The 11104-nt window shown below is 50.1% G+C and overlaps 4 protein-coding genes across 4 annotated transcripts; 3 read left to right on the top strand and 1 right to left on the bottom strand.

The window, feature by feature from the left end:
• Positions 1-1768: 1768 nt before the first annotated feature.
• Positions 1769-5240, top strand: EURHEDRAFT_379005 (putative RNA-binding protein; the record flags this gene model as incomplete). Its single annotated transcript, XM_040779123.1, has 5 exons — positions 1769-2044; positions 2133-2159; positions 2255-2679; positions 2884-3133; positions 3195-5240. 5 exons carry the CDS (start codon positions 1769-1771, stop codon positions 5238-5240), a joined length of 3024 nt encoding a protein of 1007 aa, XP_040637350.1.
• A 118-nt stretch (positions 5241-5358) lies between these two features.
• Positions 5359-5958, top strand: EURHEDRAFT_141296 (uncharacterized protein). Its single transcript, XM_040777765.1, has one exon. The coding sequence runs from the start codon at positions 5476-5478 to the stop codon at positions 5809-5811; it is 336 nt and encodes a 111-aa protein (XP_040637349.1). The 5' UTR covers positions 5359-5475; the 3' UTR covers positions 5812-5958.
• Positions 5959-6100: 142 nt separating this feature from the next.
• Positions 6101-7807, top strand: EURHEDRAFT_459601 (origin of replication complex subunit 5 family protein; the record flags this gene model as incomplete). Its single annotated transcript, XM_040784594.1, has 2 exons — positions 6101-6187; positions 6272-7807. 2 exons carry the CDS (start codon positions 6101-6103, stop codon positions 7805-7807), a joined length of 1623 nt encoding a protein of 540 aa, XP_040637348.1.
• Positions 7808-7857: 50 nt separating this feature from the next.
• EURHEDRAFT_516598 (uncharacterized protein) lies at positions 7858-9758 on the bottom strand (the record flags this gene model as incomplete). Its single annotated transcript, XM_040786492.1, has 10 exons — positions 7858-8060; positions 8113-8332; positions 8401-8774; positions 8826-8923; positions 8971-9008; positions 9053-9134; positions 9180-9210; positions 9257-9518; positions 9571-9674; positions 9728-9758. The coding sequence occupies 10 exons, from the start codon at positions 9756-9758 to the stop codon at positions 7858-7860; spliced, it is 1443 nt and encodes a 480-aa protein (XP_040637347.1).
• Between the last annotated feature and the right edge of the window lie 1346 nt (positions 9759-11104).

Here is an 11104-nt window from a genome sequence, read left to right as displayed (position 1 = left end):
AGTCAGCCGCGGGCTTTAAAGAGAACATTCCGTCTGCGCCGTCAGTCAGGCATGAAACATTGCAGATTAAACTGGAAGATCATGCAAAAAATTTGGCAAGGTGGCTGGCAGTGATTGGTGTGAGAGGCAAAGACACCGCTTTTTCGCACGGATTGGCAACCATGGGCCAAACAAAGCTAATCTCGGGGGTTCTTCTTCTCGGTTTCTTCGACGTTTCTTATGGAGAACGGAACTGACCCGTTGCGGGACTGAAGGGCTTTTCTTGGGGTCAACCGTGGTTTGACGAACCGTGGACAAAAGATAGCACAGTTTGCGGTAAAATCGGTGGTATAGAATCTGTTGATATTCCAATTGCACATACCCCTGTTGGTCGAGAATCATAGAGGCTACGAGTATGGCATCAGGCACTGTCAGAATGGCCGGATGGCTTACAGCCGTTAGCCTGCGATAGCAAATTAAAACAGACGATCCAGGCACCGGCGGGAGTGACTTGGCCTGTCAGAGATGCATGGAGGCCAGCGCACCATCAGGGCAGGTGTTTGATAGCTTCTTACAAGTCAGTTGTTACTCCGAACTCTGTACAAGTATATTCAAGTCTTAGGATAGTGTTGTGGTAGTAGTACATAGTGGAAGATCAAGAGTACTGTAACTATCGTACTTTACATGGCTTACATAATAACACCGAATCGCGCTCCGAAGATCCATCGATCTAACAGGATATCAATTAATTGATTAGAAAGAAGGAGAAGAAGAAAAGAGACCAATAACCGTATTAAATAGTGTAGTCGATAGTAGTAATATCTGTATTGTAATACGGTATAGATACAGACCCGATCAGCTCAATTCAGCCTCGACTTCCCTCTGGTCTGGTCAATCTCTCCCCGCTCTGTTCTGTCGCTCTCTGGCCATCGCTCGCTCTATCACAATCCCCAATAAGTATCGATTCATCGTCGCATCGTCTCTCGTTTCCGTCCGATTCCTCTTTTATTTTTCTTTTCTCTCTCTCTCTTTTCCCTCCTGCCTTTTCAGCTGTCTCTTCCGCCTGTTAGGCCTCCAATTCTACTCAACAATTCTCCAGCTATTCTTATCCATTAAGCCAACTTTGGATTTCTCTGGTCAATACGAGAATCGGGCTGTACAGAGTACTTGTTCGCTCCTCTGTAAGTGTCAGCGCCTGCTCTCTCTTCTGATTCATCAACTCGGGCTAATCGAGATCTCCGCATGGCTGTTAGGGAACAACATCAACAGCTTGCCTCATATCTGCGAACCGGCCCCCCTTTTTCCTCGTGTCCCTCTGTCGCCCTCCTCCCTGTTTAGGCGAGAAACCTTTCGAGAATAAAGAAAACCGAAGAACAACCAGATCATAGAGCAAGAAATAACACCTTCCGAGGCGTTCATTGTGAGTCCGACTCCCTTTGTCGCAGATCGCCCGCCAGATCATCCGCTGCACTTTGCTTCTGGTCTCCCCTCTCCAGCCCCTCTCACAAACTCCTTACTTGCAACACCTTCCCAGGCGCCCAAAAACATACACAAACTCCCTCTCTTCTACTTTCCCTGTTCTGCAGATAGAGTACAATCGTCAATCGGTTGGCGGTGTGGATGCGTATGTCTATGTGTCGCTGTCTCCTTGGCCGCTTTCTCACCTTCTCTTCCCCCCCTTGTTTCTGTCTCTGATATATTGATGAATTATATATATATATATATCTCGCCTCGTGCTGACTCCTCCCTCTGCATCTTCAGATAGGGTATTCTTCCCTGATCACCCATCATGGCTTTCAAAAGCGGATTGAGTGAGCGCCTCGATGAACTGCGTTTCCCTTCTCCTCGTTCGCCCCCCTCCGAGTCCCCTTACATGGGTTATACGACCATGGCTCCCGCCGGCCATCCCAATATGGCATCGGCCTTTTCGCGCCCGTCGGGCGATGTGCGCGCCAATCTGCACCGCCGTTTCACCACAGATTCCAGCAAGCTGTCCTCGTGGAACCATTTCAGTCAGCCGGGGAATACTCCTCATGTGACAGATCCTCAGGAACTGGTGTCATCGGTAAGTCGCCTTTTTCTCCATTGCATTTTTGCCTTGCAGTCTTGTTTCTTGGCATCGCTCCGTTATTGTAGCTGACCTGTCACTGCAGACAAACAATTCTTACAAAACCCAGCTTGTGAGCTTCCCGTTGTTGATCCAGTGACATTGATTTTTTTTTTCTTTTCTAGCTGTGATCTCATTCTCTTTTCGATACTGACCATCGATTTCTAGTTTGAGAAGAAGCGTCAGCACATTGAATACATGCGCGAACAAAGACGGCGGTTCGAAGAGGACATGAAACTTCTGGACTTGCAGCACGAGAGAGAGAAGCAGGAGATGGACCAGCTAGCACGGGATTTAGCCAAGGCAGGTATCCCAGGCCCTGTCAGTGAACCAACAACTCCGCCAGAGTATCATGACAATGGCTTCTCGGCGGGTTTCTCGCGCCCAACCCGTTTCTCTACCTCCAGCGTTACTTCATCCCCAGGCTTCTTCAACGTCTTTGCCCCATCTAATCAAATGACTTCATCTCCTAACGGCGCACAGACGCCAACCAACCGCTTCTCGGTGCATTCTGTTCCTGGATCTCGAAGAAATTCTGAGAAGGAGGACTTTGGTAACGAGCCGCTGTCCTCTCCTTTCCGCCCTGGACCTACGTAAGTTTCTTATCTCTTTGGCACCCTTCTGTATGACGACATGCTCTTTGGAAGAGGAAAACCAAACACAGATCTGGGCTTGGGATTACCTGCGGCTGAGGCTGGAGTTTCCGCCTATGATTTCCTGGTTTTGCATTCACTTCAAACATCACCCGTCATTTCTTCATTTCTGTTGCTACCATTCACCCACTGACTCTCTTCCAGTATTCACCGTTACTCCATGCCCACCGCAAACTTGTCGCAGTTTCGCGCTAACGCTCCTGCCCCTGGTTTTAACAATCCTCCTGGCCTCGATTCCTTCTCTGCAGCCAAGTATCTGTTCCCCCACGACGACGACAGGGACACCCTTAGGGACGAAGACAGAATCCCCACGCCTGACATCAAAAGTTATCTCAAGTTGACCGAGCCTGACGACAAGTTCCCCACTCTATCTCGCGGAGACGAATCTGGTTTGGTAAGTACTAAAGATCCAGAATATATTTCTCAATCGATCGACCATTAACCTATAAACATAGTTGTCGGCAAACCCGGACGCTTTGGATCTGGCCAACTCGCGTACTCCAAATCCAGAGTCTTGGAACGCTCATAACCGTCACCGTGCCTCGCATCAAAGCATGCCCCAAAGTACGCTCAATATGTTCCGCCTGAACCATCAGCTGAGCAGCCCCTCGGGCGATAACCGCTCTACCGGTGTCAACGCTGCTCGTCATGCTGCCCGGCACTCGCTCGAAGCTAATCTGTTTTATGGCAATGACGACACCCGGGAGAATGCGATATCAACGGCTTCCAGCCGTCCTACTTCCCTGCAGTCATCGTACTCGACCAATGACCTCCCCACTGTCAAGGACAACGATTTTGATCCCGCTATCACGCCACCCAAAGCTCATGCGGACGTGTTTCAAGGCCGCTTCCGCCAGACTAGGGATTCACCCGACCACGAGGATGCCCAGCGGCCGAGCTCACAGTCCTCAACTACCACGCTGCAGGCTAGTGCCGCCCCATTTGGTCCTCAGCTCAACACGACCACTTCCAACCCTATTGTCCCTGGCTCGACCACAGCCGCTCCGTTGGCGAATGTCCCCAATTCGTTTTACGGCTACGGCATGCAACCCTATCTTGGTAACGCCATGCAAGTCAATAACCAGGTTCCCAACTACAATTCCCCTGGCTCCTTCGCGGGTTATGGGCCATACGGTGGCTTCCGGGTCAATGACACCCCGGCCAGGGGTGCTGTTAGCGCGCGGCGAAGTGGGGACGGGGAGTCGTCCCAGCTTTCTCGCTTCTCAAACTTTCCTCTGGAGCACTACCGTGGTGAACTGTACAGCCTGTGCAAGGACCAGCACGGTTGCCGGTATTTGCAGAGAAAACTGGAGGAACGTACCCCTGAGCACATTCAGTTGATCTTTGAAGAGACCCATCCCCACGTTGTCGAGCTGATGACCGATCCTTTTGGAAACTACCTCTGCCAGAAGCTGCTCGAATACTCCAATGATGAGCAGCGCACAGCTTTAATCAACAACGCCGCTCCCGAGCTCGTTAAGATTGCATTGAACCAGCATGGTACGCGTGCGCTGCAGAAGATGATCGAATTCGTTTCGACTCCGGAGCAGACTCGCACCGTTATCCGCTCCCTCGAGAACCACGTTGTGGCATTGGTTCAGGACCTGAACGGAAACCATGTGATCCAGAAGTGCCTGAACCGGCTGTCTGCTGAGGATGCTCAGTTTGTCTATGATGCTGTTGGTGGCAACTGCGTTGTCGTTGGCACCCACCGCCATGGATGCTGCGTTTTGCAGCGTTGTATTGATCATGCTTCGGGAGAGCAGCGTGCTCGCCTGATTGCGCAAATCACGGCCAACGCTTTCTCATTGGTCCAGGATCCGTTTGGAAACTATGTCGTTCAGTACATTCTGGACCTTGCTGAGCCGCACTTCACCGAGCCTCTCTGCCAATCGTTCCGTGGCCATATCCCTGCCCTTTCCAAGCAGAAGTTCAGTTCCAATGTGATCGAGAAGTGCCTGCGGACTGCTGATTCCCAAATGCGTCGTCAATTAATTGAAGAAATGCTCGCCGGAAATGAATTGGAGAGAATGTTGCGTGACTCATTTGCCAACTACGTTGTGCAGACCGCTATGGACTTTTCCGATCCGGAGATGCGCGCCCACGTCGTGGAATCCATCCGCCCAATCCTACCTGCTATCCGCCAGACTCCCCATGGACGTCGCATTGCGGGCAAGATCATGGCCGCTGAAGGTTCAGGAAGGGGCAGTACTGCCACCAGCGGCCAAGTGGCACCCAATGAGATGAACTCAGCTCAGCTTCCTGGACCCTTGCAGGGTGCCCCGAAGCCATTAATGTACCAACAGAACGCTTTCGCACCTCCCAGTCTTGGCCGTCAATTTGGCAACCAGAACTACACCCCGGCCTCGGGCTCAAGCTCTGGTTCCAACGCGTCCTCAGGTGGGGCCAGCGACAGCTCTGGAAGTCTTTACACTACTCCGACGGCGCAGCAGTCGACCGGTAACTATGGGGCTCAGGGCCCACTGTATGCCTATTTCTGATCTCGCTGGCATTGTTCCCTTTCAAGAGCCTTGTCAGCTCCTGTTCCATGTACCCATATTTGAGATGATGCTTACGATCTTCATGACTTCACGGCCAGCTTGACCAATCGTCAGCGAATCGGGGGAACACATTTCGTTTTTTGATACCATCTCGAGGATCCGTTATTCTTATGCAATTTTGCATCTTTTTATTTATTTATTTTTTCTTTCTGGATTACTATTTTTATTTGATGATATGATGCGATACTTGGCAACTGTCTTGTATTCTTCATACTGTTTTGGGTTAGGCTCGCTGTTCGCAATGCCTCTCAGCGACCAAACCTTGGTTTTTTTTTTGTATATGTCGTCTTGCTTAATGTCCAATCCCCTCGACTGTGTTTTTAATTTTCCTCATCTGTGCCGTGTTTCTTTACTTCCCCCCGGCCCCTATCCTCCTGGTGTGTTGTTTGCTTATGTTAATGCCATTCGGAAATCACTTTTTGTATTGCCACGTTGGATTGATGAATGCTTTCCTGGGCTCTTTGGACAGAATGAGGAGGAATGTAATCGGACATCTTTGGGTCACCGTTGATTGTACTATGATTTCCGGAATGATGATTATGGCCCAATTTTCAAACCACTCATTAGGATAGCTGTACTCTACAATTGCATTGCTCTTTTTATTGATGTCAGACTGATTCAGGATAGAGAGTAGTCCAAATACCAGGACATAGTACGGAGTAGTAGTTAACTTGAATATGCCATTGTTCACGATCACGTGATCTAAATCCCGCGCGTCGAGATTCGCGACTCTTTCAACCAACTTTACTGCGGTAATTATTCTTGAGTCACCATATTGAAGCCGTGTATATCGTGTCTTAATGCTTCCTACAGAGGTATCCCGCTCTATTAGCCAACAATGGCCTTGTCGCGAGCTCCAAAGCCGCCAACTCGCCAGTCTTTTCAGCGTAAGCCACCTACAAACTATCCGCCTACAGCCTATCCCTCTGCTTTTGTTCACTTTGACTGACATCTTCGAACGACAATGGCAGCCTCACACCGCTAGCCCATCCACACTAGTCGTCCACGGGATATCCGCAACCTGCAAATCCACCATCGTCCGCGCCGTTGTTTCCACCCTACAAGTTCCGCACGCTATCGTCCGCAGCACAGAGTGCATCACAGGCCGCCATCTCCTAACCAAGATCCTATGGACGACTTTGGAGGCATTGAGCCGGAAGAATGAATGGGAGAAGTTTGGAAAAGGACGATGCGAGCACGTTAGTGCACTTGTGGTGCTACTGGGGGAAATCCTAGCGTCCTCCGAGGATGGGAAGTTCGTGTTAATTCTAGACGGCATTGACAAACAGAGGGAAGCGCCGCAGACGTTGTTGGCTGCGCTGGCGAGACTAGGGGAGGTGATCCCATCGCTCTGTGTGGTGTTGATTTTGAGTTCTACGCCTCGACCACTGTTCTTGCAAGCTGTCGCGGTTCCGCATGTCAGTTTCCCGCCGTATACGCGGAGTGAAGCAACCAGGATAATTTTGAACGCAGATTCGCCGTTTGTCGACGGGTTACCGGTGGAGGTTGTCACTAAGGTATACCCGCAGTTTGTGTCTACGATTTTCGACTCGTTGGTTGGGCCTACGGCGAGCTCGATCCCTGTTTTCCGGTCGATATGCGATAAGCTGTGGCCGCAGTTCGTGGCGCCGATAGTGAACGGTGAGACGCCACCTGGAGGGACTGGAGAATGGGATTTCATGCGGCTGCTCGTTCGGAATCGACCACTGTTCCGACAGCAGGGTGAAGCGGCGCTGGTGCATCATATCGTTCCTGAAGAACCTACGCAGGAGGCTGGGGCGATAGCAAAGCCGTCGTTGAAGGCTGTATCCGCACCATCACCTCTTCCGTCACTACCATACTTTGCAACTCTTATCCTCACATCCGCATACCTGGCTTCGCACATCCCGCAACGTCTCGACACAATCTTCTTCTCGAAATTTTCCTCATCCTCACTATCCGCACGAAACAAGCGCGCCCACCACCGTCGCCGTTTAAAGCTTCTCTCCCGCGCACAGGCAGAAGACAAGAAAGCCAACAACCCCTCGACGCCAGGCAAGGGCAAGCGCCAGAAAACGCGTATCACGAAATCCACCCTCGAATCCGCCTTCGCTAGCTCCTCCGCTACAACATCCGCACCTGGCGGTGCACCGGGCGTAACAGGTCCGTCGACTATCCTCACCGCACGACCCTTCCCACTTGAACGACTTGTTGCGATTTACCACGCCATCGACCCTAACCCACCCGCGAACCCGATTAAAACAGCAGCAGTGTCAGATGCGATATACGCAGAGCTGGCTACATTACGAAGACTACGACTAGTCGTGCCCGCGGGGGCAAGGGATAGCAGTGGCGGAAGTGGCCGTGTTGGTGGAGGACCATCCGGAGCAACGAGTCTGAGCAGTGGGAATACAACAGCCGATGCGGGTGATAAATGGTGCGTGAATGTATCAGGCGATTGGATAGGGGAGGTGGCGAAGGAAGTTGGTGTTGAGGTTGGGGAATGGCTGGCAGGTGGATTAGATTGATATTTCATGTACTTTGATCGCATTAGACCTATATACTGATATTTAATAAACTACCACAACCATTCATCCACCCTATCCCCTGCCGTAACCAGTAGCGCCGGTGCCTGTGGGCCTTTGGCACCGGCATCTCCGTTCTCGAATCGAACGGCTGAAATGGGTTTGGGGTATGTGTACCGGCACACGGATGATGTGAATGGCGAGACTAACTCCCCGTTACGTAGGGAGAAAAGTTGTATTTTGTCTTCGTCAGATACTGCACCCAGGTTAACATAATTAGCCTGGTGAGTAATTGAGGGGGAACGCACCACTGGCCAACAGCCCTAATTCAGTACTGAGGTCATATTCGGGGGCGTAGGGTGGTGAGTAGTCGGGGAAGACGAGGTATGGTTTTGTTGAGATGTTATGGTTGTTTTGGTTATGTTTTCGCTTGTTTGTGTTTCTGGTTTTGTTATGGTGAGGGTGCGTAGGGTTCGAGTTCGGGTTGTGTTGATGAGTTAGCGGAAAGCGTAGGTCGTACATTTGTAGCTTTTAGTCAGTTAGCATCTCTGCACCTCGTTTGTGAATGTCTAGATAAGGTAAGATAGGGAGTATACCGAATTATAACCCCCCACAACAACCCTCCACTCATCAACCCTCTTAATACCCCCCACCGCAACAGCACCAGGATGCCACAACCTAACCGCACTCCCTCCACTCCTGGTATCATGTAAAAAGACACTCGAATCTTTACATCCAGCCGCGATAACATCACCGGACAGCCATTCAACAGCATTCACCTGTGGCCGCCGGTGTCCTCTATCGTCAGGGAACGGCGCCTTGGTTAGAGACCAGTGACTTCCCTGTCCTGTTAGGATCTGGAGACCGTCGGAGGTTCCAATTGCGAAGAGCGGTTTTGGGCCTGTTGGTGTCGGGCAAGAGGTGGAGGACCAATGGGTTGTGCTTGTTAGGATACGGATGGGGTGGGTGACTGGTATTGTTAGTAGCTTTCTTGATATCAGGCAGCAAAGAGGGGGACTACAAGCTGATGGCCAGCGATAATCGCCTCCTTCGTCAGGGTCTGGAAGCATGCGGGGGGCGAGGAAGGAGTCGCCGTTTGGGCCGCTGTCCATTGTTGTACTGTATTTGTTAGGGTTGGTCGTCCCGGGGGAGAAGAGGGAACGTACAGGAGATAGCCGGTGTGGCTTAGGGATATTGATGAGAGCTGTTGTTATTAGTATTATTTTATACGGGTTGAAGGAGACGTACTCGATAGGCCTCTTTGAAAAGAACTCTCTCCATTGTACGGTTGTAAGACAATTGGTCCTGGTCGAGGTCTGGGAAGCATATTCTATACCAGTTAGCTTCAACTTGTACAGAGTAGAGTGATACTCACGAAACAGATGACTCCCCACCACGCTGCCCACCTAAACATCATCAGCTGCATCACATGCACCCGTAAAGAAAACGCACCCGCAACCAAAACCCCGGATCGCTTGTTCCTCAACACATGCCTAATGGAATACTCATCCGGCCACGGCTCAAACCGATGCAATTCTCGTCTCCGCATCTGGCTTGCATACACTAAGCCCTGATGTTCTTTCCGAACAGGGTGAGTGGCATTCTGCGCGCCAATCTCTCTTTCACATCCGATTAGGGGATGATAGAGGAAAGAGGCTTTTTTTATCTTTTCTTTTGCGATTTTCTTTGTTTGGCGGGCTTTGTGTTCGTGTTTCTATTACTGTTAGATGATTCTGTGCTTAGTTGGGGATAATTGGGGAGAGTACCTCCTGCTCGATTCGTTTGCGCTTCACGGCATCTTTTGAGTACTGGGCCCCCGGTGCTGCTTTGTGACTTGCTTGGATGCGGAAGTATTTGTTTTTTTCGGGGTCTGTTGTTGCATCAGTGATCATGCTCACAGGTGTTTAACTATTGAAGACTTACCGTAGTAGAACCCTGGTATTTCCCGATTCATCGTGATAGACCCAGATGCCCGGCAACAATCAATTCGATACGCTATGTAGTCCGGTACGCAATGAACTACCCACGGAGACTAAAAATAAAATTCTATTGAATGGCGAAATATATCATTATCCAATAGTCGCAAGAATGCTTTCTCCATGTTGGCGGAAACATTTTCGGTTGCAATGACGTCGCGATGCGGTGATTATATAAGCACGTACCTTTGGACGGCGTCGAGGTTAATTCAACTGCAACCATTTCTGAGCCGTTGGACATACATATATGCGATTTGTGCTACTATGATGAATATATGAGGTCTATTGTGAGATCTATTGCTTTCTCTACTCTGTACATGCCGTAGGCTCGGAGATTCAACTGCTTGTGATGTCTGTACGAAATCTATATATATTCCATCATGTGGGACAAGCATTCTCTTCCAGACTGCCATTTTCAATTGTTACCCAGGGGCTGGCCCTAAGTACAGCAATTGCAAAAGATGGACCACTGCATAATGGGAACACAAATTTTATACGGGATCTCGCCAGGGCGCCAGGCAAGAAAACTTGACATTGATAACTCGGTATCCATAACAGAGACACTAAACGATATTTCCGAACAAGATCAGCAATTGGTGGCTAGGGTGTGGGGAATCATTCCTTCGAGTGCTGTGGCCAGCGTGCTGAATGATCCAAAGTCGATTTCAGCATGCAGAGCGCCGAAGGTACGGTGCACAGATAATCTCAGTCCTAATTGGAATCGCTAGTTAATTGGCATTGTCTGATACTCTTAGCGCTCGTGTTGCTATCATGCCTGCGGCTATGAATTAGTATTATCGCTGTCCGGGGTATCTCGGGCCAGTGCCAAATACTCTGATGAAACCTCAAGTGCTGACACTGCTGGCACTAACTGGATGGCTAACCTTCAGCTGTCCTCTCATTCTGCTATTTAGATCTGTCCCGATCCTGGCCCCGGACACAGGAAATCAGCTGCCTATATCTCGTCACTTGTATTTGAAAGATAGCACGGGGGTAAACCCTATCCTTGTCGACAGCTCTACAAGCGGTCCGACTATGCACGGACTTGCTTACGATGTGCTGGTCAGATCAATGGCTGGGTCTGGTGTAGGGCACTGTATTAGCGTCAGAAGCAGAGTGCTTCTCCAAAATTTCCGCCGGATTATACCAAAATTAATTCTAATCATGGCCAATTCTGGGGGCGGGGGGTTATAGTGGGGAGAAGTTCTCCCAGTTTCCGAATCTGGAAGGCACGACCAATGCCCTAGTAACTTACAGAATAGAACAGGTAATGACAGGTAATAATGGCGGTCTAATATGGTGTCAGGCTGTATCCGTCATAACA

The sequence above is a fragment of the Aspergillus ruber genome (assembly GCF_000600275.1).
Source record: "Aspergillus ruber CBS 135680 unplaced genomic scaffold scaffold00020, whole genome shotgun sequence".
Classification (NCBI taxonomy): domain Eukaryota; kingdom Fungi; phylum Ascomycota; class Eurotiomycetes; order Eurotiales; family Aspergillaceae; genus Aspergillus; species Aspergillus ruber.
This window is presented reverse-complemented; position numbering and strand designations above follow the sequence as displayed.